Source organism: Culex quinquefasciatus, chromosome 2, assembly GCF_015732765.1.
Source record: "Culex quinquefasciatus strain JHB chromosome 2, VPISU_Cqui_1.0_pri_paternal, whole genome shotgun sequence".
In the NCBI taxonomy this organism is placed as follows: domain Eukaryota; kingdom Metazoa; phylum Arthropoda; class Insecta; order Diptera; family Culicidae; genus Culex; species Culex quinquefasciatus.
Genome location: NC_051862.1, coordinates 213,877,948 through 213,902,060, shown reverse-complemented (window position 1 = coordinate 213,902,060; position 24,113 = coordinate 213,877,948). Strand labels below are relative to the sequence as shown.

General features: G+C 32.4%; 1 protein-coding gene across 1 annotated transcript in view; it reads right to left on the bottom strand.

Annotated features, from left to right (window-relative positions):
• LOC6050285 (neural-cadherin) overlaps positions 1–24,113 on the bottom strand; it is a 103,884-nt gene that overhangs the window by 64,151 nt on the left and 15,620 nt on the right. The window contains exons 2-3 of the mRNA XM_038253578.1: positions 19,352–19,495; positions 8,156–8,271 (exon numbers count right to left, since the gene is read on the bottom strand). Of these exons, the coding sequence (XP_038109506.1) occupies positions 8,156–8,271; positions 19,352–19,495 (260 nt within the window). The remainder of the gene's footprint in view (positions 1–8,155; positions 8,272–19,351; positions 19,496–24,113) is intronic.

Here is a 24,113-nt window from a genome sequence, read left to right as displayed (position 1 = left end):
AAAGTTCTGTATCTTGTGAAGTAATCTTCTGATCGATGTTTTTGTTTTTGTTTAAGAAAAAAGTATACGGAAAATAAAATTTCCTTTTTAATTAAATTGTTTAGGCCGATGCAAATGTTATTCAAAATTGTGCAAAAGTTCATCTTTTCAGCATCCATTTCAGTGCTGAAAAGAAGAACTTTTTAGCATTTATATTGAAAAGTGTTAATTTTCTACACGGAGAAAAAAGAGTTCCCAAAATCGTGAACAATCGTTCATGAAAATGGGAACCACGAACAAAGTGTTCAAATCCCATGGTACGTTTTTGGAAATCGTACCATGGGATTTGAACACTTTGTTCGTGGTTCCCATTTTCATGAACGATTGTTCACGATTTTGGGAACTCTTTTTTCTCCGTGTATTCTGTTGATTTTGCTAGAGAAAAGAAGCCTGTTTCATTGTTCGAAAATGACAGAGAAAAAAAAGTTGTTTTGCGAAGAAATTGCAATCATTTTTTTTTTTAATTCCTCCAAAAAGTATTTTTTTGCCCAAGAAATCTTTAAAACTTAGATTTTTTTTTAAATAAAGATTGCAAACAGGCTGTACTGCATTTTTCAAGCCAATTTGCATTGGAATATTAAAATGATGGCATGTTATTCCAATATTTATATTTTTTTAACCTTTTTGCCCTCCCTCGAACTTGGCCAGAGCCCCAAAACTTAAAAATAAAATTGCATCGGCCTTATGACAAAAAGTTGAAATCTCAAAACATTTATTTGTTTTGTTTTATTTTCTAAATTATTTAATATGTTTAAAAAATGCATCTTTTGAGCTTGCTTTTGATGGTGCAAAATCTGGTTAAGGTGAAATCATTTTGATTTTTGATTTTGTTTTTTTTTTTGTGGAAGATATCGAAAATCCGTACATAATAAGTTTACTTTTTAAAGTAAAATCAAACTTGCATTCGAAATGTTTTCAAACCACCGCTTTTTTTTGGTTTAAATTTTCGTTTTTTTTATATTTCGAGCTCAAAAAATAATTCTTGAAGAAAATCATCTCTAATATTTTTAATACAGATTCACAAACAAATTCAAGTTGATAAAAGTGCATTTTATTTAGTATCACTTAATAAACCTGTAAATTTAAATTTGGAAGCAATTGGTCCAACTTGCAATGTTAAATATTGATAATTCAATGAATTTTTCTGATGACTTTTAAAAAAATATTCAAAATTTTCTTTAATTTGATTTGAAAAATAAATATTTCTCTTTAAAAATTATCATTTTAATGACTTTTCCAAAAGTTAAGCTTGATCTTTATTTTTTTTATTTTTATTAAAGAGGTTGGAAAATTTCAAAAAAGTTTAAATTTTTAACATTGAAAATTGAAAAAAAATGTTTCCGAGATATCGTCAACTGAAAATTATAGGCTAACTAATTTTCCAATTTTCAAAGTTCCATTATTTTTCAATAAAGTAGAAGTTCAAAACGGTACATTTAATAAAAAAAATTGAAATGCTTTTGCAAATTCTATTTTTGTTTCAAAAATTATTTAAAATATTTTTCAGACTTGGCACCATCACGCACAATGAATTAGAAGATCTTTTTTTTTTTAGAATAAGAATCACTTCTAATAATTGAAAGTCTGGATAATCGAATCCCAAATTTTGTTTTTCTTTGTCTTATTTTTAATGGTAGATTTAGTATTCTAAAATGATTTAGAATTTTTAGTTTCTTGATCGCGGACAATTAAATATTGAAAAAAAGCATTTTTTTTTTAATAGGTAATCAACTATTCAAATTTGACTAAAATATAGACACAGAACTTGAATTTCATGTTAAAAATAAGAAAATAAAAAAAACGTTTTTTATTGTCATGATTTGACTATCGAAGTCCCATACAAACCTTCGGATAATCGAACTTTGGATTATCGAAACTTTGGAAAAGTACAACAAAAACAATCAGAATTTTAACCGAAAAAATCCGATATAGATACCACTCATATGTTTATAACCTTATGAAATTTGCAAATAATATTGCATTTTTTTCAATAAAAGAAAATATTTAAGAGTCAAATTGATAATTTTTACGAAGGCATTAATGAAAATTTTGATCTGATTGATAAAGATAATAAAAAAAATCGAAAAAAGTTGAAATTGGTTTTCTCCTTGTTATTTAGAATTTTTAGATCTTCAGAGATCAAATGCAAAAATAATAAGAAATTTGCAAGAATTTCACCGAGAGACATTTCCAACTTTTTAAATGTTTATCTACACATCAACATTTAATTTGAAGCAATTTTTTGAATCGTGTGTTATGCTATAGATTGAAATATTCTCGATTCGCATTTGTTTATTTTTTATCATTTATTTTCAGATTTCCGGTGATTTTCAGCCCAATGATTCGAGTTTCGTGATGTATCGGTTCATTAGGTTCACTTTAAATTTAATACATTTTTAAATTAAAAAGTAGCTTTTGGCGCTCAAAAATGTTCCATTTTGAAATAAATCATGCATCAAATCCATTCACGGTAATCTCGGAAAAACCACTCACAGTTTCTCTACTTTTTCGGATTTTTATTCTCTCTGTCCCTCTTTCATCGTTACCATCGCGAATATTCCAGTCCCAATCGCAGTGAAATTGGCGCATGCTGGTAAACATAAATAAAAATGACAGCTTTTGGCCACACTCCAGCGAGCATAAATCTTTAATAAGAGCTTTTCCGACGCTGCTTTTGCTGGTTTCAGTCAATACCACGAATGAATGACATCCCACCACAAAAGCTGTCGGAAGTAATGCCGGGCGGCTGAGCTTGAAAAAGTGGACGTTTATTCTGCGAACCCCCGTTGCCCGCGTGGAGGCGTTCAACTTGATGAAAAACCAAATATTAAACAAAAAAAAAAAAAGTAAAAACAACAACCGACCACTAATTTAAAACAAACATTAAACAATAAAAAAGGAATAAATTTTAACTGGTGTGCGAGAGCCGGGTCGCGTCGCGATGACCGCGGGAGATAAAAATAACCGCAAAAATATGCGCCAAAATAACATAAAACATAAAAAAAACTTTCACCCCAGCTGGTGGTTTGAAACGGGTGAAAATAAAAATCGCCTCTGAAACAAAAAGAACAAATAAAAATCACCGAAAACACACACGCACTGCTCTGCTGTTTTTCGCGAAATATTTATGCTTAGAGTTCAAAGGGTGCCCCCGCCAGTCGGTGTGAAAATGAAAATTCCAGGAAAAACGCTTCCCCGAGCACGCGTGTGTTTGAGGGGGTTGGTTGAAAAAAAAAGGTCGTAAAACAATGAAAAATCTTCTTGTTTGTTGTCATAATAAATTATGTATATTTTTTTTCTGGATGATTTTTTCATTCTGCCCCACTTGCCACCGAAGTGTGCTGCTGATGCTGATGTCCTTCCTGAAATTGGGGTACTGAAATTTTTCAGGGACTGCTTGATATTTTTTTCTGCTTCTTGTTTATTCACTGTGTTGTGCTGACTGATTTTGTTCACCTCCTTCAAGAACCCAATTTGCATGCCTGCGCTTCAGGTTGAGTGAATTTTCGTCGAGGTTGAAGAGGTTGCTTGAAATGGTTACGGTTCAGATTTGCTATTAATTTTTTTTTAAATTTTTGCTTTTTGCTTATGGGATGAAGTTTTTTTTTCGATGATTCTGCTTGATTGACATTGTTTTCATTTCCTTTCTCTTTTGAGTGGATTTTTCAATAAATTTATGATTAATAATTTAACTTAACACATCTCATTTAACTCTGCTTTTTTAATTGACACTTTATGTAGAGTAGAGTGTATTTTTAAAGTGGTTCTAAGCAATACCAACATTTTTGCAGATGGCAAACCAGATAAAGATTTTTGAATTGTATGTACAGCTGCAGAAATTGTATGTACAGCTGCAGAAATTGTAAGACCCAAAATAGACGGATTTTTAAGGACAAAATTCCAAAAATAAATATTAAAAACCGGGAATTTCCAAATCACAATTTTTTTCCCAAGTTTACCAGAATTGATAAAAAATTATATTTTGGCCAAGAAATAATGATTTGGTTTTAAAAAAAGTGAAACAGTTGAACGAATTTAACGAATTGGGAATGCTGTTGAAGCCATGTTTCTAGCACAATGTTATGTTATTTATTTTATTATTGATTTCAGATAAAATAGGAAAAGGTTATCAAATTTAGCGCACCGATTTCTAAATTAGGGCTGAAAATCTACTGTCCTCAATATCTCAAGTTGGTAGTAGTGAAAGACTACAGTAAAAATACAAGATAATTTGCCAAATATTTATTGTTCAAAATATCAAATGCTAAAGTTGTAATAATTTGAACATCAAGTTAATATAATTTATTTGGATGCTTTATTTAATTTTTGAGTAGTGCGGTGCCTGTGTGGACGCTCAGTCCTGTTTTCTCGTGTTATTTTCCATCTCTTTTGTGTCGCTATTTGTGTACATGGGGTGATTGGATTTCTTCTGATTCGTGTTGTTTTCATCTCTTTTGTGTCGTTGTTTGTGTGCATGGGGTGATCGATATTCTTCTTCTTCTTCTTTTTTCTTTATGTTTAGTTCGCGCGTTCGTTGGCCAATGAGTTTATTTTTGTCCTCTTTACATAGTTTTCGATAGAAACGATCCGAATTTTTTTCGAGACAAGCAAGTCGTATTGCTGGATTAAGTCCTTTCTATATCATCGATGATCGGAAGGCACGCCGACGAATATGTTTTAAGGCTTATGATATAAAATCATTTTAATGAATAAAGCCCTTCTTACATCACCGTTGATCGGAAGGCACGCCGACGAAGAATTTCTGGAGGATCGCGGTCGAATTAATACTATATTTAAAATTCTAGATAGCTATCTTTCGGATTCGATTGTGAGTAGCGGGACTTCGCGGTTACTATGCAACGTATTTTTGGGAGTCTTTTTATATTTTAAATTTATAAGTCCTTCCTTTATCATCGTTGATAGGAAGGCACGCCACCGGTTAAGTTTGTTTAAGTTATTGTTTTAATTTCATTACAATCGGTTACGTGGTGTCCTGTTTTCTTTTCGTTTATATTCGTTGATCGTAATAATTTATTCCAACTGGCAGCTTTAGTATTAACTCATCTACTATTTTTGACATTTGCTCGCGTTATCTTAATTGTACCAACAGTAAAAATATACTGATAAGTCCAGCCCATAGCACTACCGCTCGGTTGGCACGCGTTCGATTAAAACAAACTTTTAAATAATCAATTATTTATCTTTCCGCAGCCGGCTGCCTAAGATTTAAAATTTCAACCGATAAACAAAATGCTCATGGTCACATCACTGCCACTCGTGAATCCTGACCTCATACCCATCTACTAACCCCTCAAAACTCATGTGATACTTTGTCGGAGAAGCAGTCGATTGGGCGGTCTCTATCACTCAAGTATCGGACTAACATTCCCATCCACTTCCCCGTGACCCTACCACTGGTCGTGGCCGGCGCCGGTATTGATCAGCATGATAGGGGCCTTTGAGAAGTTGCGAAGCGAGGAAAGATAGCACCCACTTATCTTCCACGGCTCGTGGATGTAACTTCTGGAGGTCCTGGTCAATAACGGAGTAGCAACTGCGGGTGGGCACCTATGCTTATGCTTATGCTTATGCTTTATTTGGATGCTTTATTTAATTTTTGTATATTTATAAAAAAATAAAAAAAAATTAAGTAAGAAGCCATGGTTTTTACATTTTTTTAAGTGTTAAGAAAGTGTGTATGCATCTAAGTATTGACGATTTTTTTTTGCTGTGCATCAACATTTCATAAAAATTCAAAATATTTTTAAGCGAGCCCAAACATGCTAAAAATGATTATCAATGCAGAAAAATGCATTGAAGATTGTTTTCAGTTAGTCATATTTCTATGTTCATGGAAATTTTGAAGCTTTTCGAATAATTAATTTTTTGCCCCCAGAATTTTCCAACCAATTTTGAAGGGGAGAACTTCGAAAAATAATTGTGATGGCCTAATCTATGACATACACAAATATTATTAAAAAAAAATATAAGAAAAATTGGATAAAAAATTTGTAGTTAATTCAAAATCCATAGCACAAAAAAGTACATAAATGATTTCAATTTTAAATGCTTTGAGATTATCAATTAAAAGTAGTCCGTGTTCTGATAATTTTTTTCACATAACTACTTATTTTCTAAAAAATACTCAAAATTTCGGTTTTTTTATTTATAATATGAGTTTCAATTAATCGGAATTTTTTCATACTTTTCTAATGTACAGACAACTTTTTTTGAAAATACTCAAAATTTTCACAAAGCTACGTTTCTTTGAAAAAATACTCAAAATTTTAGTTTTTCACGATATGGGTTCAAATGATCGGAATTTTTTCATAAATTTCTAATGTAATAAAAAATTGTAACTTCTCAATCTTTTCACAAAACCATTATGGGTATCAAATGATCCGGACTTTTCATACATTTCATACATTTTTGGAATAAACTCAAATTTTTCACAATACTACGTAATTTCAAAAAAATAATCAAAATTTCAGTTTTTCACGGTGAGCACTAACTGAAAAATTGAGTATTTTTTCGAAAATAAATGGAAAATGTTGTAATATTCGAAATGTATGAAAAAAATCCCGATCGTTTGATACCCATATAGTGAAAAACCTAAATTTTTTTTGAAAATACGTAGTTTTGTGGGAATTTTGAATGTTTTCCAAAAAAAGCTGTTATAACATTCGAATTGTATGAAAAAAACTTGATCATTTAATACCCATGTTGCGTTAAACTGAATTTTTGAGTGCTTTTTCGGAAATACGTAGTTTTATGAAAATATTGAGTATTTTCAAAAATTTTGGTTTCACATTCGAAATGTTTAAAAAAAAAATCTGATTATTTAATATTGCTATAAAAATAATTTTATATATTTTTCGAGGAACTAGGCATTTTCAAAACACAGGAAAAATACTTATTATTGTGATTTTTTTTCATGTTATTATAATTGCAATTCATAGCTGCCATCATCTCGATTTCGAAACGCTATATTTTTTTGATGTTTGCATGATTTTTCATATGACAGTGCTTAACCGGGGCAGCTGAACGAATCAAAACCGGGGCATGACTGTATCATCGAAATTCTTATCATTCTTATTGAATGGACTGAAAGATGTTTAGAAATAGAAATATAGAAATATGAGAAAATGAATAAATAATAGGTTTATTCTTTAAAAATGTGTTGAAAGATGTTTTTAACAGTAAATTTAAATTAACACAAAACATTTAAAAATAAAGATCTTATTTCAACACTTTCTATCATATCAATATCTTTAACCATACAGAAGCTCCAAAATCAGCCGAGCTACAAGAAATTTATAAGATTAATAGATTTTTTCTCAAAGTTTAAAAACCTGTTTATACAGTTAACACTTAAAAAATTCTATTGAAAAGATTATACAGTAAACACTTTATTTAAAAGATTCTATTGAAAAAATTTAAATTTGTCACATAAATTCAAGATGATATAAATTTGCTAAATTTATTTTTGAAATGGTTATGAATCCATCATAATTTCAACAAAGCTTTGACCGTAACAAATAAAATTTTGAAAATCAAATAAAGTTGGCTTAATTTATCAGAACTATCATATTAAAACCGGCAAAATTTCTTCAAATATCGACTTTATTCAAAATAATTATCAATTGAATATAATTCAAAAAAATACTTGTGAATGTTTTAAAATATCCAAGCACCAAAAATTTCGAAAAAGGTAATTAAATATGTTATACCATTCATCTGAACTGAAAATTGCCGCAGCAATGTTGGAATCCATCCAAAATTTCCTAGAATCGACTCCAATCGAAACTTCGCACAATTTTTTCATCGTCACACAAAGCCGAGGGATTGCGGCTTTCCGAGCAAATTATCCCCGTGACAAAAAGCCTTAACCACCCCGTGGCGGGCTCATCAAATCATTAGCTCCCAATTGCGTTCACCAAAGCCACCATCACCACCATTGATTGGTAATCACGTGTGAAATCCCGGAAGCAATTTTCCTCCTTTTTCACCGACATCAGCATCAGCAGCGGGAAATCATAATAATAATAATATGTTTTCGCCGGTATTACAGGGGCGTTCCAAGAAAGGGGGGGGGGGATTAGGAGGTGGTACTTACTCGCTTTCTGGTCTCGTAATCCAGGGCCCCGGCGACGTAGATCGCGCCCGTCATGTTTTTCACCGCAAAGGCACCGCCTATGTTACCGCTCGTGATCTCATATCGAATACGCGAGGCTGTTTTTTTTTTCACGGATTGGAAGAGAAAGAAAGAAGGAAATCAGATTAATGGGTTGTGTGGTGAAGGAAAAGCCTCCGCTTAATGGGGTAGGGGGAGCTGGATCTTGTTTTTCGTTGCGTTGCCCCATCAATGTGAAGTAAAGTGGGTTTAAGGAAGGGCTTTGGTTGAACCAGGCAACGCTCATTTGAATTTTTGGTGAGACAAGACCACAGTTTTGGTTGAAATTTATGGATCTGTTTTTGTGGAACGGAAAGTAAAAAAGGTTTAAGGGTAACACTTTCAAGGCAGCCGGAAAGAGGATTAGTCCGAGTCATGTAACAGCATAATTCAATTCCATCATTTGGGAAGAACCAGAACTCGCCAATATTAATGAGAGAATGATGGAAATTTAAAGAAAATTTAGTAAGAATTTTAAGATTTTTGATTGAAATTGATCTTCAATTTCCATTAGGTATTTACCATAACTATGTTGATTTTTGCTAAAATACTGTGTTTTAAGAATATGCTCTGAAGTGCATATTTTCATCCAAATGAATTTTGAGTCATAGTTAATCACCTTAAATTTAAATAAAAAATCATGTTTTAAAATTCTTCAAGTGAAAAAAAGGTGAATGTTTCCTAAAAAAAAGCAATATTTTATAATTATAATTTCATGAAAAGTTTACAGAAAGTTAAGAGTATCATGAAATAAAAAAAAACTTTTAAGACGGTTGTTTTGTGAGTAGTTTAGTGAGTGAGTAAAACAGACATTTACTTCCTAAGCTTATCGTAGCTCAGCAATTCGCTATGAAACAGGTTTTTTTTAATTTGATTTTTTGAAACTTTTTTGATGCCTTCGATATGCTCAAAAAAGCCATTTTGCATCATTAGTTTGTCCATTGAATTTTCCATACAAATTTGGCAGCTGTCCAACCAAAAATTATATATGAAAATTCAAAAATCTGAATCTTTTGAAGACATTTTTTGATCGATTTGGTGTCTTCGGCAAAGTTGTAGGTATGGGTATGGACTACACTGAAAAAAATGATACGCGGTAAAAATAATTTTGTGGTTTTCAATTTCACTTTTTGTCACTTAAACTTCACTTTTTGTCACTAAAACATTTTATAACTTTTTTATATGTTTTAGGGGACATAAAATGCCAACTTTTCAGAAATTTCCAGGCTGTGTAATTTTTTTTTGACCGAGTAATGAATTTTTGAATCAATGTTGATTTTTTCAAAAAAATCAAATATTGGTTGCAAAAAATCTCAACTTATTTTTTTCGATGTAAAATCAAATTTGCAATAAAAAGTACTCTAGTGAAATTTTGATAAAGCGCATCATTTTCAAGTTAAAGCAAATTTTAGGTAACTTGTATGAAAATTTTGCAGTTTTTCATTTTTGGAAATTACTGCTCATGTTTGCCCACTTTGAAAAAAATATTTTCGAAAAGCTGTGAAAATTATCTATATTTTGCATTTTTAAACATTGTTGATACGACCTTAAGTTGCGGAGATATTTCCATGCAAAGGTTCAAAAACAGGGAAATTGATGTTTCTGAAGTCTCACCCAAACAACCCACCATTTTCTAACGTCGATATATCAGCAACTAATGGTTCCATTTTCAATGTAAAAGTATGAAACACTCGTGAAATTTTCCGATCTTTTCGAAAAGAATATTTTCATTTTTTATTTAAATCAAGACTATCCTTTGAAGGTGCGTTACATTCAATATTTGGCCCTTTTGAAATGTTTGTCTTAATTTTAAAAAAAGGTTTTAGAAAAGATTGGATAATTTCACGAATGTAGTTTTTTTTTATTTGTAGGAAACATTGTTCATCGATTTATAAGATTTTATTAAACAATTTTGTATCATTAGTTTCTACGTACCAACAAAAACGTATTTTCAGGAGGATTTTTTGATACATTTGATATCTTTGGCAAAGTTGTAGATCGTGATTAGGACCTTACAGTAAAAAATACACATAACATTCCTGTTACTTTTATTCCACTTTTTACACCTCTCCCCCCAAAAAAAAAGTGCCAACTTTTGAGCTTTGAGCAATTCTCTACGAAATCGGTCTTTTTTCTTCAATTTTAATTTTTGTATTTTTTAATCCGGCTGAAACTTTTTTGGTGCCTTCGGTATGCCCAAAGAAGCCATTTTGCATCATTAGTTTGCCCATATAATTTTCCATACAAATTTGGCAGCTGTCCATACAAAAATGATGCATGAAAATTCAAAAATCTGTATCTTTTGAAGGAATTTTTTGATCGATTTGGTGTCTTCGGCAAAGTTGTAGGTATGGATACGGACTACACTGGAAAAAATGATACACGGTAAAAATTAGTGATTTTTTATTTAACTTTATCACTAAAATTTGATTTGCAAAAAACACTATTTTTAATTTTTTTATTTTTGATATGTTTTAGAGGACATAAAATGCCAACTTTTCAGAAATTTCAGGTTGTGCAAAAATCATTGACCGAGTTATGAATTTTTAATCAATACTGATTTTTCAAAAAATCGAAATATTGGTCGCAAAATTTTTCAACTTCATTTTCGATGTAAAATCAAATTTGCAATCAAAAGTACTTCAGTAAAATTTTGATAAAGTGCACCGTTTTCAAGTTAAATCCATATTTAGGTGACTTTTTTGAAAATTGTGGCAGTTTTTCATTTTTTTTAATTAGTGCACATGTTTGCACACTTTTGGAAAAAAATATTTTTGAAATGCTGAGAAAATTCTCTATATTTTGCTTCTTCGGACTTTGTTGATACGACCTTTAGTTGCTGAGATATTGCAATGCAAAGGTTTAAAAACAGGAAAATTGATGTTTTCTAAGTTTCACCCAAACAACCCACCATTTTCTATCGTCAATATCTCAGCAACTAATGGTCCGATTTTCAATGTTAATATATGAAACAATTGTGAAATTTTCCGATCTTTTCGAAAAAAATATTTTTGGAATTTTCAAATCAAGACAAACATTTTAAAAGGGCGTAATATTGAATGTTTGGCCTTTGTGAAATGTTAGTCTTGATTTGAAAATTCCAAAAATATTTTTTCGAAGAGATCGGAAAATTTCACAAATGTTTCATATATTAACATTGAAAATCGGACCATTAGTTGCTGAGATATTGACGATAGAAAATGGTGGGTTGTTTGGGTGAAACTTAGAAAACATCAATTTTCCTGTTTTTAAACCTTTGCATTGCAATATCTCAGCAACTAAAGGTCGTATCAACAAAATCCAAATAAGCAAAATATAGAGAATTTTCTCAGCTTTTCAAAAATATTTTTTTCAAAGCTGGGCAAACATGTCCACTAATTTTAAAAAATGAAAAACTGCGACTGTTTTCAAAAAAGTCACTTAAATATGGCTATAACTTGAAAACGGTGCACTTTATCAAAAATTCACTAGAGTACTTTTTGATTGCAAATTTGATTTTACATCGAAAAATGAAGTTGAAAAATTTTTACGACCAAAATTTCGATTTTTTGAAAAAATCAGTATTGATTAAAAATTCATAACTGGGTCAATGATTTTTGCACAACCTGGAAATTTCTGAAAAGTTGGCATTTTATGTCCTCTAAAACATATCAAAAATAAAAAAATTAAAAATAGTGTTTTTTGTAAATCAAGTTTTAGTGATAAAAGTTAAATAAAAAATCACCAAATTTTTTTACCGTGTATTATTTTTTCCAGTGTAGTCCGTATCCATACCTACAACTTTGCCGAAGACACCAAATCGATCAAAAATTCCTTCAAAAGATACAGATTTTTGAATTTTCATACATCATTTTTGTATGGACAGCTGCCGAATTTGTATGGAAAATTATATGGACAAACTAATGATGCAAAATGGCTTCTTTGGGCATACCGAAGGCACCAAAAAAGTTTCAGTCGGATTAAAAAATACAAAAAAAATCGAATGACCGAAATCCTAGAGAACTGCTCCTTTAGTAAATGACGGCTGTTTTTATTTCATCCATTTTTTGGAAAATAAAGTGATTTTTTTATTGTTTTGAAGTACCATCCAACTTTTTTCAAAACCCTTTCTTTGATGTCACATTGAATTTGCAATCGGAAAGTACGATTGTTTAATTTTTATTTTGTAATTTAAGTTAAGTTTTACTTTTTCGAAAAAAAAATCTCAGGATTTTTATTATTTTCCCATTGTTGTATTTCGATAACTGAGGCATGGCCTTGCAAAGAATGAAAACTAGATTGATTACATTTCTATATGTCAATTTATCTCCTTAACAGTATATGACCAATGTTACTTTAAGTCATTAAAACCTAAATATGTGAGTTCATACTATCTCTTTGAAAGATTGCAAAGCCTAAACAAGCTAAAATTTTTATTTTTTAAATTTATTTTATTTTTTAGTCACATTTTTTAAGGGTTACGTAAGATACAAGTTGTACAAATTAAATTAAGATTTATTAAAGTTTGACAGATCCTTCAATAAAATTTGACATCATTCCTCACACGACCGGCTGCTACTCTTTTCTATGCTTCATCGGAAAATTTTCCACGCAGACATACTTTACATCCCATCATCATCACCTTGCGTTGAAGCCTATCGCACACACGTGTGTTTTCCCTCGCCAACCTTCTGGCAGCATCTCATTTTCCTTTCATCTCGGCACCGTCATAATGATCTCACCTTGATGCCCATGGAACACACACTCTTTTCGCCGCCAGCCAGCCAGCCACGGTTGGGGGCCACCGTTCCGGAACCGTGCCTTGAACCTCGCGCCCGGAACGGCTTCATTTTGGGGGTGGCCTGGAACCACGTGACGGGCACCGCCACATCAAAAGTGAGCAAACGAAGCCTTTCATAAAGCTTGCGAGAAGGTAGCTTGCCTTTTTTGCCTTGCCTGAAGTTCGGGAAAAATGAAAACAACCAAGAAACAAAACCAAGGTTGTTGGAGTGGGTGTGAGATTGTGGGATGGTAATGGTGTAATGGGTGAGATGAAAAACACCTTGTTTGTTTACCAAGCTTGTAGGATTAAGCTTCCCGGATGAAGGCTTAGTGGTGAAGGGTTATTAGGCTTGGAAATGTGTAATTCTGATATTATTTACTGCTCTCTTTAAATCATATGAAGGATACATACACTTATTCTTTTTATTTTCAAGAATAGATTATTTTCATAGTATCTTTGTTTAGTTTAAGTTAAAAAAGAAAGATTTAAACTTTAAACTTAACCAAACCATTGCAGGAGTCAACATGAAAATTATAATGAAAACTCATATGTTCTTCAGAATATCAGCAACCCCTCTCACAACTGCATTTTGATTGCTAGTTAGGTCAAATCAGCATGAAAATCAAAAACCACCAGTCAGCTCATATCGAACACTAGAACAGACCAATCTGCTACTGCGGCACGATGCCAAAGCTGGCCTGCCCTGAAGCCCGATCGCAATAACACTTCATCAGGCCCCGTCATCAGTCGCTCTTCTACCGGGGCGTTTTAATATTCTCCAGCTGCTGCTGCCGACAACTGCCAACGGCTCTTCTAGATTCTGAGAGGGTGCTGAGCTCCAGTTGATTGGAGCTTGGCACCACCGATTGATCCCTAATCCACACGGCCAAGCCCCGTAGGCCTAATGGCTTTAAGCAGCGAGCGGGAGATTGAAGGGATCCTGTTCAAATAGAAGACCCCGCAGGCCGGCCGCAAATCTGCACCCCATAATTAATTCGAACACGTACCTCTACTCTGACATGACTTCATCCGTCTAAATTGCCATGACCTCACCGAAAAAAAAAAAAACGAACACGGGCCGATGTTTGATTTAATTTTGACTTGGTTCAATCACAGAACCGACCTCCACGAGGTCCTCCGTCCCGAAACGAGAGAACGATAGAACATGACAGGGCGTTCCAGCAAAAACAAAAAGGCCTCCACTCTCGGGGATGTTCCGACAAATTCTTTATTCAGGCAACGTTTAGAGAGAGAAAGCCCGGGCTTAGCCCTGGAGTGTCCCCTCGACGACAGCCAACCGCACGAGAGCCAGAACCAGAACAGGACGATGTTCCCCCTTTTTTAGGAAAAGCATAAATGTCAACAATAATTTATCGTCCCCGGAGCGAATCTCCTCCCCGGTTTCAGGGTGTTCCTTCCCCCCGTTGCACTGGCAACACTGCACCAGCACCGAATTCGGGATGCTGGTACGTGGTTTGTACCATCCTACAAGAAAAAGGAACCAACCCCGGGACAAATGTGTCCGGATGTGAAATGGATCCGGAGTGTCCGGTCCGGGATGTCCCCCCCAAACATGGATGCGGCTTTGTGGGCTCCGAAATCAGGACCGTAAATATATCTCACTCACGCTGCACTGAGGCTTCTGCTGTTGTTGACTGGGATTGCTGCTTGGACGATGATGTTTCAGGATTTTTTTTCCTTCTTTTTTGAAATTTGGTTTTGGGAAATAATAACATTGTGGTTTTGGGGCTTCCCAGTGGGAGCTGTTTGTTATTTCGTGTGAAATTCGTTAGCCACGTCCGGAACAAAGTGCGTTGAAGAATAGATAAAGTGCAACACGGTTGGAAGGATTCATGCAAGAAGAGATATTGAGGCCTATTGAAAAGAGCAACGTGCTAACTCAAAATTTATGCAACTACCATGTCTTTTAATCTCATAAATATTAATTTGTTATTTAAGGCACGTTTTAGCCAAATCTGAACAAATGTTGCTCAAAATCATCTTAAAATGCTTTGCTCATTTGAATCAATGATTTTACCAATAAAAGTTTTATGAAAATGTCACAGCAAATAATGAAAAAAAAAAAACAATTCAAAAAATATATCCTCAATCAAATTTTTCATTGAGCTGCCGGAATGACAATTAATCACAGTCCAGACATGATTTTCTGAAGTTCAATTGTCTAAATCGAAAAAAATGAATCATGGACAAAACAAAAATAGATTTCTATGTTTTTTTTTTATTTTTCTCAATGTTATTATCAAATTCAAGTTCAGCCTCCCAATTTTTGTCAACTTTTTAGTAGACTGCATTTTATATTTAAAAAAATATTTTTTTTTTACAAATATGTGATCCCCGATCCTTTGGAAACCACCTTGGATTTAAAATTTCCAAATCACTATAGAGCAATTTTGAGCTCAAAGAACTAAAACAAGATAGCGACAATTTAAATTGATTTTTTTTCCAGGTGCACTGGAAGTTAAGCTGGGACTGCTTTAAAAATTGTTGAAATTTGTGAATTTTGAAATAGTAGTTTTTGCAACAAGTTGCAAAAAGAGGATTTTTTCAGCACGAGTCGTACATTTATCCAACGAGGTTCACCGAGTTGGATAAATACGAAGAGTGCTGAAAAAATCAAGTTTTGCAACGAGTTCCATACAACAATTTTTGCAATTCCAAAAAACACACACTGAGTGAAATTTTATGTCAAATTTTCATGTATTTTGTCAATAAATCGTTTAAATCAAAAAAATGTTGAAAAGTGTAACTTTTCGAAACAAGTGCTGAAAAGTTCAACTTTTCAGCACCCATTTTGAAAAGTGCTATTCGATTCTGTTATTTTTGGTACAGAAAAGTAGGCTATTTCGTCGTTCATGAATGACAAGAAAAGTAAGTAGTTTCACGACGGAATTGCAAAAATAAATTTAATAAAGCTTTGGAAATATTTTTTAAAGAAATATTTAATGAAAATTGAACATATGACAGCTGAGCAGTTCTCTACGAAATCGGTATTTTTTCTTAAATTTTAATTTTTGTATTTTTTAATCTGACTGAAACTTTTTGGTGCCTTCGGTATGCCCAAAGAAGCCATTTTGCATCATTAGTTTGTCCACATAATTTTCAATACAAATTTGGCAGCTGGCCATACAAAAATGATGTATGAAAATTCAAAAATCTGTATCTTTTGAAGGAATTTTTTGATCGATTTGGTGTCTTCGGCAAAGTTGTAGGTATGGATATGGACTACACTGAAAAAAATTATGCAAGGTAAAAAAAAATTGGTGATTTTTTATTTAACTTTTTGTCACTTAAACTTGATTTGCAAAAAACACTATTTTTATTTTTTTTTATTTTTTGATATGTTTTAGAGGACATAAAATGCCAACTTTTCAGAAATTTCAAGGTTGTGCAAAAAATCTTTGAGCTAGTTATGAATTTTTGAATCAATACTGATTTTTTTCAAAAAATTGAAAAACTGGTCGCAAAAATTTTTCAACTTCATTTTTTGATGTAAAATCAAATTTGCAATGAAAAAGTACTTCAGTGAAATTTTGATAAACTGCACCGTTTTAAAGTTAAATCCATTTTTAGGGTACTTTTTTGAACAAAGTCGAAGTTTTTAATTTTTTTTAATCAGTGCACATGTTTGCCAACTTTTGAAACAAAATATTTTTAAAAAGCTGAATTTTTTTTTCTATATTTTGCATTTTTAAACATTGTTGATACGACCCTTCGTTGCTGAGATATTGCCATGCAAAGGTTTAAAAAGCAAGAAAATTGATTTTTTTAAGTCCCACCCAAACAACACACCATTTTCTATCAGTGTAGTTCATATCCATACCTACAACTTTGCCGAAGACACCAAATCGATCAAAAAATTCCTTCAAAAGATACAGATTTTTGAATTTTCACATATCATTTTTGTATGGACAGCTGCCAAATTTGTATGGAAAATTATGTGGACAAACTAATGATGCAAAATGGCTTCTTTGGGCATACCGAAGGCACCAAAAAAGTTTCAGCCGGATTAAAAAATACAAAAATTAAAATTAAAGAAAAAAGACCGATTCCGTAGAGAACTGCTCAAAAGATTAAAATATGAAAAATTAGAAATCCTTAAATTTATTTTTTTTTATTTTTTTTTTTGGCTTTGTTCACATAATCAAGTTTTTCCAGAATTAATAGAGATATCAAAAATTGGTTTCAGTGAATTAACATAATATGTAAACTTAACTAGAGTAACCATTGTGAATTTTTTTTTCGAACATGTTTATCATTGATTTTTATTTTCCACACGATTGTGTCGAATAAAAAATTACACCATTCTTATTTTTTAAGTAACGCAAGAGCATACATCCAGAGCAAAATCTAAAAATGCTGAAGTTGATTTGTAAACGCAAGGCCGCTGCAGATTATGAAAATTAAAAAAAGTTTAAACATTGAACTTTCAAGCCATGGTTTCAAAATTTGAATGAACAAAGTGTTTAAAAATGCATTTTACACCTGCCCAGTTGTTTTGCAATCATTAGTTTCCAAAATACCTAAGTATTGACGATTTTTTTTTTTGCAAAAAAGAGTTATTGCGGTGCTGTACATTGGAATTTCATAAAAAAATCTAAATCTAAATATGATTATAAATGCAGAAAAATGCGTTTTAAATTGTTTTAAGTTGATTTGACTTCTAATTTGATTAAAATTTTTAAGATTTTTGAAAAAATATTTTTTTGACCCTCTGATTTTTCGGACCAATTTTGAGGGGGTGGGGGGAGGGGTCATACAAATTTCTGCATTTTTGTATGACCCAAACTTACCCCCCAGACCCATTGTCGCCCTTGATGACGGTATCATATTAAAATTTATTACATAGTCACATTTTTTTCAGATGGAACTTCAATATTTTGCAAATTCTTGCTTGATAAAAATAAATGCTTTAGAAGCAGGGTGTTCATAAGAAAACTACTATAAATGGTTTGAACTTATATGAAACAAAGCTGTGAAAAACAGTTTTCAAGATTTTTTAGTACTTGAATATACCAGGTCTTTTAATTTTTAAAGATACAAAACTGTTTTTATATCGCAATGTTTTTTTTTCTAAAAAATGAATAATCAAAATAATTTAACTTATTTCTTCATATTAAAAATGCCAAAAAAAACTAAATTATGAGAGTTTAAAGATATAAAAACAATAAAAAATCCTATCGAAAACAAGGGGGGGGTCTGTCATAATGTGACGTACGTTTTGAAGGGGGTTCAACCTTGTGTTACAAAGTGTGACATAGGAGGAGGAGGGGATAATTTTGACCGATTTTTGCGTGACATACTTTATGGATGACGCCAAAGTAACTTTTTCCGTGACAAATTGAAAATAATAATAAATAAATAATTTGAACATAATCTTGACCAAGATGACTTTATTATTCGAAAGCCATTAGTGAAGGGTCACATTTTTTTTTACTTTCCCACAACATCCAAAATACCGCGCACGAGACCAACCATCGCGTTACGACAAATGGATAAAAAATCAGACAGTCATAACGCAAACAAACAGTTTATGAATGGAATGAAACCACACACAAAAAAAAGACAGAAACTACTCCCCAAACAACAACAAAAGCTGCCTCCCCTCTGGAATGAAGCGATTAATTTTGTAGCCCAACAGAGTCAAACCGAACCCAAAAAAAAAAAAAAAAAATCAGCAAACAAGCACTGACGCCCCAGTGGGTAAACTTTAGTTAGTCCCAAAGCTACCCTTGTTGTAACACGACGACGCAAATGGTGGGTGTTGGGTGCGATTGTGGTTTTTTGCACCCCAACAGGGGACAAAAAAATCGTGAACACAAGCGCACACACAAAAACAGAGAATTTATGCTTTTCGCCCACCTACTGGGGTGGGTGGGCGTTGCTGTGCAATTTCAATGCGCTTTTTTGAGGATCTTGACATTTTGGCACAGTTTGATTTTTTTTAATGAAATTTTTAGTTTTTAAATTTGAGGAAAATTTCAACTGTTGATGGTGTTTGCTATGATCAAAATTTTATCCAATTTGATAAATTTTTACAAATTTTAAACTGTGTAAATGTACTCAACGACCTCCCCCGTGGGCAAAAAGGACCAAGTCCCCGGAATGTACCCCCGCAGAAAAGTCCTCGTTGTTTGAATGTTTGCCCTCCAAAACGAACTGCGACATCATAAAACTCACATTTCACAACGGTTTTTCGCCGCTTGTCATCGGGTCCTTTCTCGTAATGCTTTCGAAAAACACTTTATTCACATTCACACACACACACACAAATTCCTGCGGGAATTTATTGCCTGGTGCAACGACAACGACGAAACAAGATCCGGCGCAGAGGTCACTTTTCAGGGTTGCATACTTACACTCATCGTGATCCTTGGCGGTGACGGTGAGTACGGTGTGCTGGATGTCCTCGTTCTCGTCGACCTCCGCCTCGTACAGGGCCTTGTCGAAGTACGGTGGGTTGTCATTCTTGTCGGCGATGCCAATACGGATGAACTTGGTAACTATTTGGGAAGAGAGAGGAAAGAGAAAATTGTAAATTAATTTTGAAATGTTGAAGCAAATCTTAAAGAATTGAAGCTGTTTTTTAAGTATTATAAGTTATAAGTATCAATATCAGAGAACAGAAGAACAGAAGAAGAGCAGGACTGAAAATAGAAAGAAATCTCTTCAAATCAAGTTCCAATGTACATCTTTCTGTGCAGTTCAGTGTTTCAATATTTGACTAGTTCAATTATTAATTCAATGGATTGCTCAGATTCCAAACAAATCATTCCACTCTTAGATATTTGATATCAATTTATTACTGGCTCAGCACAAAGAAGCAATTCCATCGAATTCCCTCACCCTGGAGAGGTGCAGTTCCAAAGTGGGGGAAAACCAATAAATAACCAAGTTGGCAAACATATTTTCCCAAGGTAAATCTGGAACAACAAAAGTAAAGTATAATATGTTGTGTGCTGCTCTTTTTACGCTGACTTCCGGTGCCAAGTTTGCCAATATTAAATTGGCTGTCGCAATACGGAGCCGCTCATAAATTGGCGTCGATTAAATACAACTGCCCAAGCTGGGACTAATTTTTGTTTGGCATCATCGATACGCAGGTCTCGCTGGCACGCAGTCAACTTTGCTTTTGACCACACACTCGATTTGGGGCCAAAATCGGCAAACATTCAATTTTCCCTCATTTTCCTCCGTGTGCGCTTTTTTGTGGAGAGGAAGGCAAAAGGCCAATCCTTAATGGGCTTATCGTAAATTCTACCCCGGAATTGAGCTTACTGAGCCCCCCCACCCAGAAGTTGAAGCAACGCTCGAGAGGCTCGTGTAAAGTGCAAACGAGGGACGTAAAGCTATTACCTGTTCCACTGCTGGGTGGTGGCCGCCGGTGTAAATCGGGTCTGAAAGCTTGCCCACCCCACCCACACTTGAGAGACCGGGTCCGGCCAGACTAATACGGATTTAAGATTGGATTATGGCGCCGGGGCCCTACGGGTTTGGACGGTTTGGGAATTTGCGATTAACTGATGGTGGAATGAACCTCTACAATTTCTGAAGCCATGGTAGGGCAGTTTTTTTTAACAAACTTATGTAGCTGTCTCAATAATGTGGAAGTTTAAGAAAAAAATATTTATTGTAATTTTTGGTTTTAAACATTGCCTGTATTTTTTCTATGACATTTGTCATTTTGCATCATAAGTTGGTCCATATAAGTCTCCATACATTTTTGGCAACCATCGATACAAAAAGCTATTAAAATATTCAATAATCTGAATCTTGAGATTAGATTTTCTGATCGATTTGGTGTCTTTTGCAAAGTTGTAAATTTTACACTTTTTTTTAAATCGGCTTTTTACACAGAAAAAAAGTCATGATTAGTTTGGGCAATCTTTAAAATATTGTTTTCGAAAAGATAAAAAAAAACCGCAAAAACATGCTTTCGAGACATTAAACATTTTTGGATCTTTTAAAGTAAAGCAAACAGGAAATATTTAGTTTTCTCTCTACGTCATTCAAAAAGCATCACATTTTAAGAAAATACTCAGCGTCCAATTTTTTGTGACAAAAAAATAAATTAATTTAAAAATTTCGGACCTTTGGAATAACATTATTTTCAAAACACCATCAAGATTTCAAAACAATTTTAAGCGAATGATTGGAAAACATAACAATAATATAAAAATGATTTAGGGAACATCCATAAACTACGTGGACTCCCCTGCTTGTGAAAAATTTCCAAACAAATCGTTTTTGCAACAAATCATTTTGCATATTTTGAAATTTGTCCTAGCTTGGGGTTGACTTCTAATGATAGAAAAAGTTACGTTATCAATAAAAAACTAATCTATGTGGCGATGACTTGAAAATGGTACATGATATCGAAATTCATGCAGAGACTTTTCAATTGAAAATTCAATATAACATCTGCAATACAGTTAAGACATCATTTTTTGGCGGTTTTTAAAAATATGATTTTTTTCGAAAAATTGGAAACACTGCCAAATCAATTTTGGCATTTTTTTGGTTCAAAATATAGATTTTTCATCATCTGAAACAAACACAAAAACGAAAATTTTCAAAAATGGGTTCAAAAATGTCAAATAAAGTGATCAATTGTCCCCTTGTCTGTTTCTGAATTATGAATCAAAAAATGGATATTTTCAAAATGTTAAGAATTTTCTTAATTGAATTGAAAATCATTTTAAAAAAACACATTCATGTGAAGATTTTAAATATAATTTATTTGAAAAATCTAGTAGTAAACTGAGACAATTTCCGACATTTTTTTCTCTGGTATTTTGAAAATTGAACGATTAAAACGACACAGCCTTACAAAGAAAAGGAATCTATGAAAATGAGTTTTTATGGAGTATTTAAAAAAAAATTAAAAAGTTACCTAAAAGTTACTTTATCTTCAAAACGGTGCACTTATTCAAAAATTTGGTACTTTTCGATTGCAAATTTAATTTAGCTTCCAAATTTATTTTTTTTTCATAAAATTGATTGACTGCATTATCGATATTTTTCAAAATTCAATGCTTTTTTCAAAAAATTATACATCGGGAACCATCTAGTTCTATCGTTATCGTCGGGACGATAACACTGTTTTATTGAAATTTTTTTAAATTCCATATTTTCTCGAAAATACTAAAAAATTCATATTTCGTAATATGGGTACTAACAATTTCGAAATTTAGCATGTTTTTTAAACTATTTAAGGCCCTTGAAAATTTTTTTGAAGTTTATGTCCCTCGACTCTGATCAAAGTTGTGAGGGCGGGAGGGGGGGGGGGGGGTCAAAAAAATAAAAAAAAGTTCAAAATTGAAATAACAGGCCACGGTGTCAATATTTGTATGAAAAAAGTGTTTTAAAAAGCATAATACACCTGTCCAGCTGTTTTGCAATCATTGACTTCCAAATCTTTCAAGTACTTACGAAAATTTTATATTTGCGAGGAAAAAAGTTTTTGAGGTGCTGTACATTGTAATTTCATAAAAGTTCAAAATATTTTTAAACAAGTCCAAACATGTTAAATATGATTATTAATGCAGAAAAAGGCATTTTAGATTGTTCTCAGTTGATTAGACATCTATTTCCATTTAAATTTGGTTTTTTTTTTGGAAAAAATATTTTTCCCCCCTGATTTTTCGGACTAATTTTAAAGGGGGGCGACATAAGCTTTAAAAAATATTTGCAACGCCCTAAGAGTTTTTTGAACAGAATACTTAAATTTTCACAAAAAACCTCTCGAAAATACTCAAATTTATAAGACTCGCGATTGGTTATCAAACGATTCGATAATTTGCATGCTTTTTCACTGTTTTAGAATTTTTTGAATGTGATACTAAAATTTTCACAAAATCCCGTATTTTTTTAAAGTATTCAAATTTGTATAATTCGCAATAAAAGTATTAAACGATTCGATCATTTAAATGTATTTAGAGGTTTAGAGATTTTTAAATGAAATACTGAAATTTTATAAATTACCGAATTTTCTTGAAAATACTAGAATTTTTATGATTCACAATATGGTTACCAAAAAAGTCGAAATTTTGCATTTATTTTAACTGTTTTGGAGTTTTTGAATGAAAAAGCAGGTCAAATTTTGCTTCGTTTCATACCCATATTGCAAATCATGAAAATTTTAGTACTTTCAAAAACATACGGTATTTTGTGAAAATTTAAGTATTTCATTCAACAAATTCTAAACAGTGGAAATAAATGCCAAATTTCGAATCGTTTGATACCCATATTGCGGATTTTAAAAATTTGGGTATTTTCGAGAAAATACGGTATTTTGTGAAAATTTTAATATTTCATTCAAAAAACTCTTTAATTGTTAAAAACATGCAGAATTTCGAATCTTTTGATATCCATATTGCGAATTATAAAAAATGAGTATATTCGAAAAAAATACGGAATTTTTTGAAAAAATAAATGAAATAATTTGATTAAAGATGCACTAGTAATCAAAAGATTTGTTTTGCAGTTTTGCAGCCCTGATTTTTGCAAATATATTTTCATATCATATTTATGCAAAATTTTAAAGCAAAAAGTATCAAAAAGTGTTTTGGGAATGATCACAAACTTGCTTTAATTACAATTTTCAAATGAATTTATAAAAAATTAAGTTATACGGAAATGCGAGGAAATTTAAGATTTGTAATGTTTATTGATCCTCAAACTTTTAGTCAGTTTTACCCCAATTTTCTTTGTCGTAGGGGTTATATTTGGCATGAGTTCTTCTCATTTGTAAACAAACAAATGCTAAAAATTTCACCCTAATCGGAGCACCTCCATACGACCTCCAGAACAAATCGAGCAAAATCTTCAAAAACTACCTCTTCCATCTTTTTCTCTCTGTTCAAAAAAGCTTCAGAGATATCAACAATGTGTGCAGGCAGTAACTTTAAACGAACTTGAAACGAGAGAAAAAAGTACAAAACATTTTTGTTTTGTTTTGCGTAAAAACAATGAACCAACGAAAAAGAAAGTCAAACAATGTTAGCTCCGAAAACCAATTTGAAAAAAAAAAAACACTTCCAACATTGTGAAACGATCCAATTTAAACGATATTCAATCGACAAGTACAGACTTCCAATGAAATGGAGAGTACCAATCTTG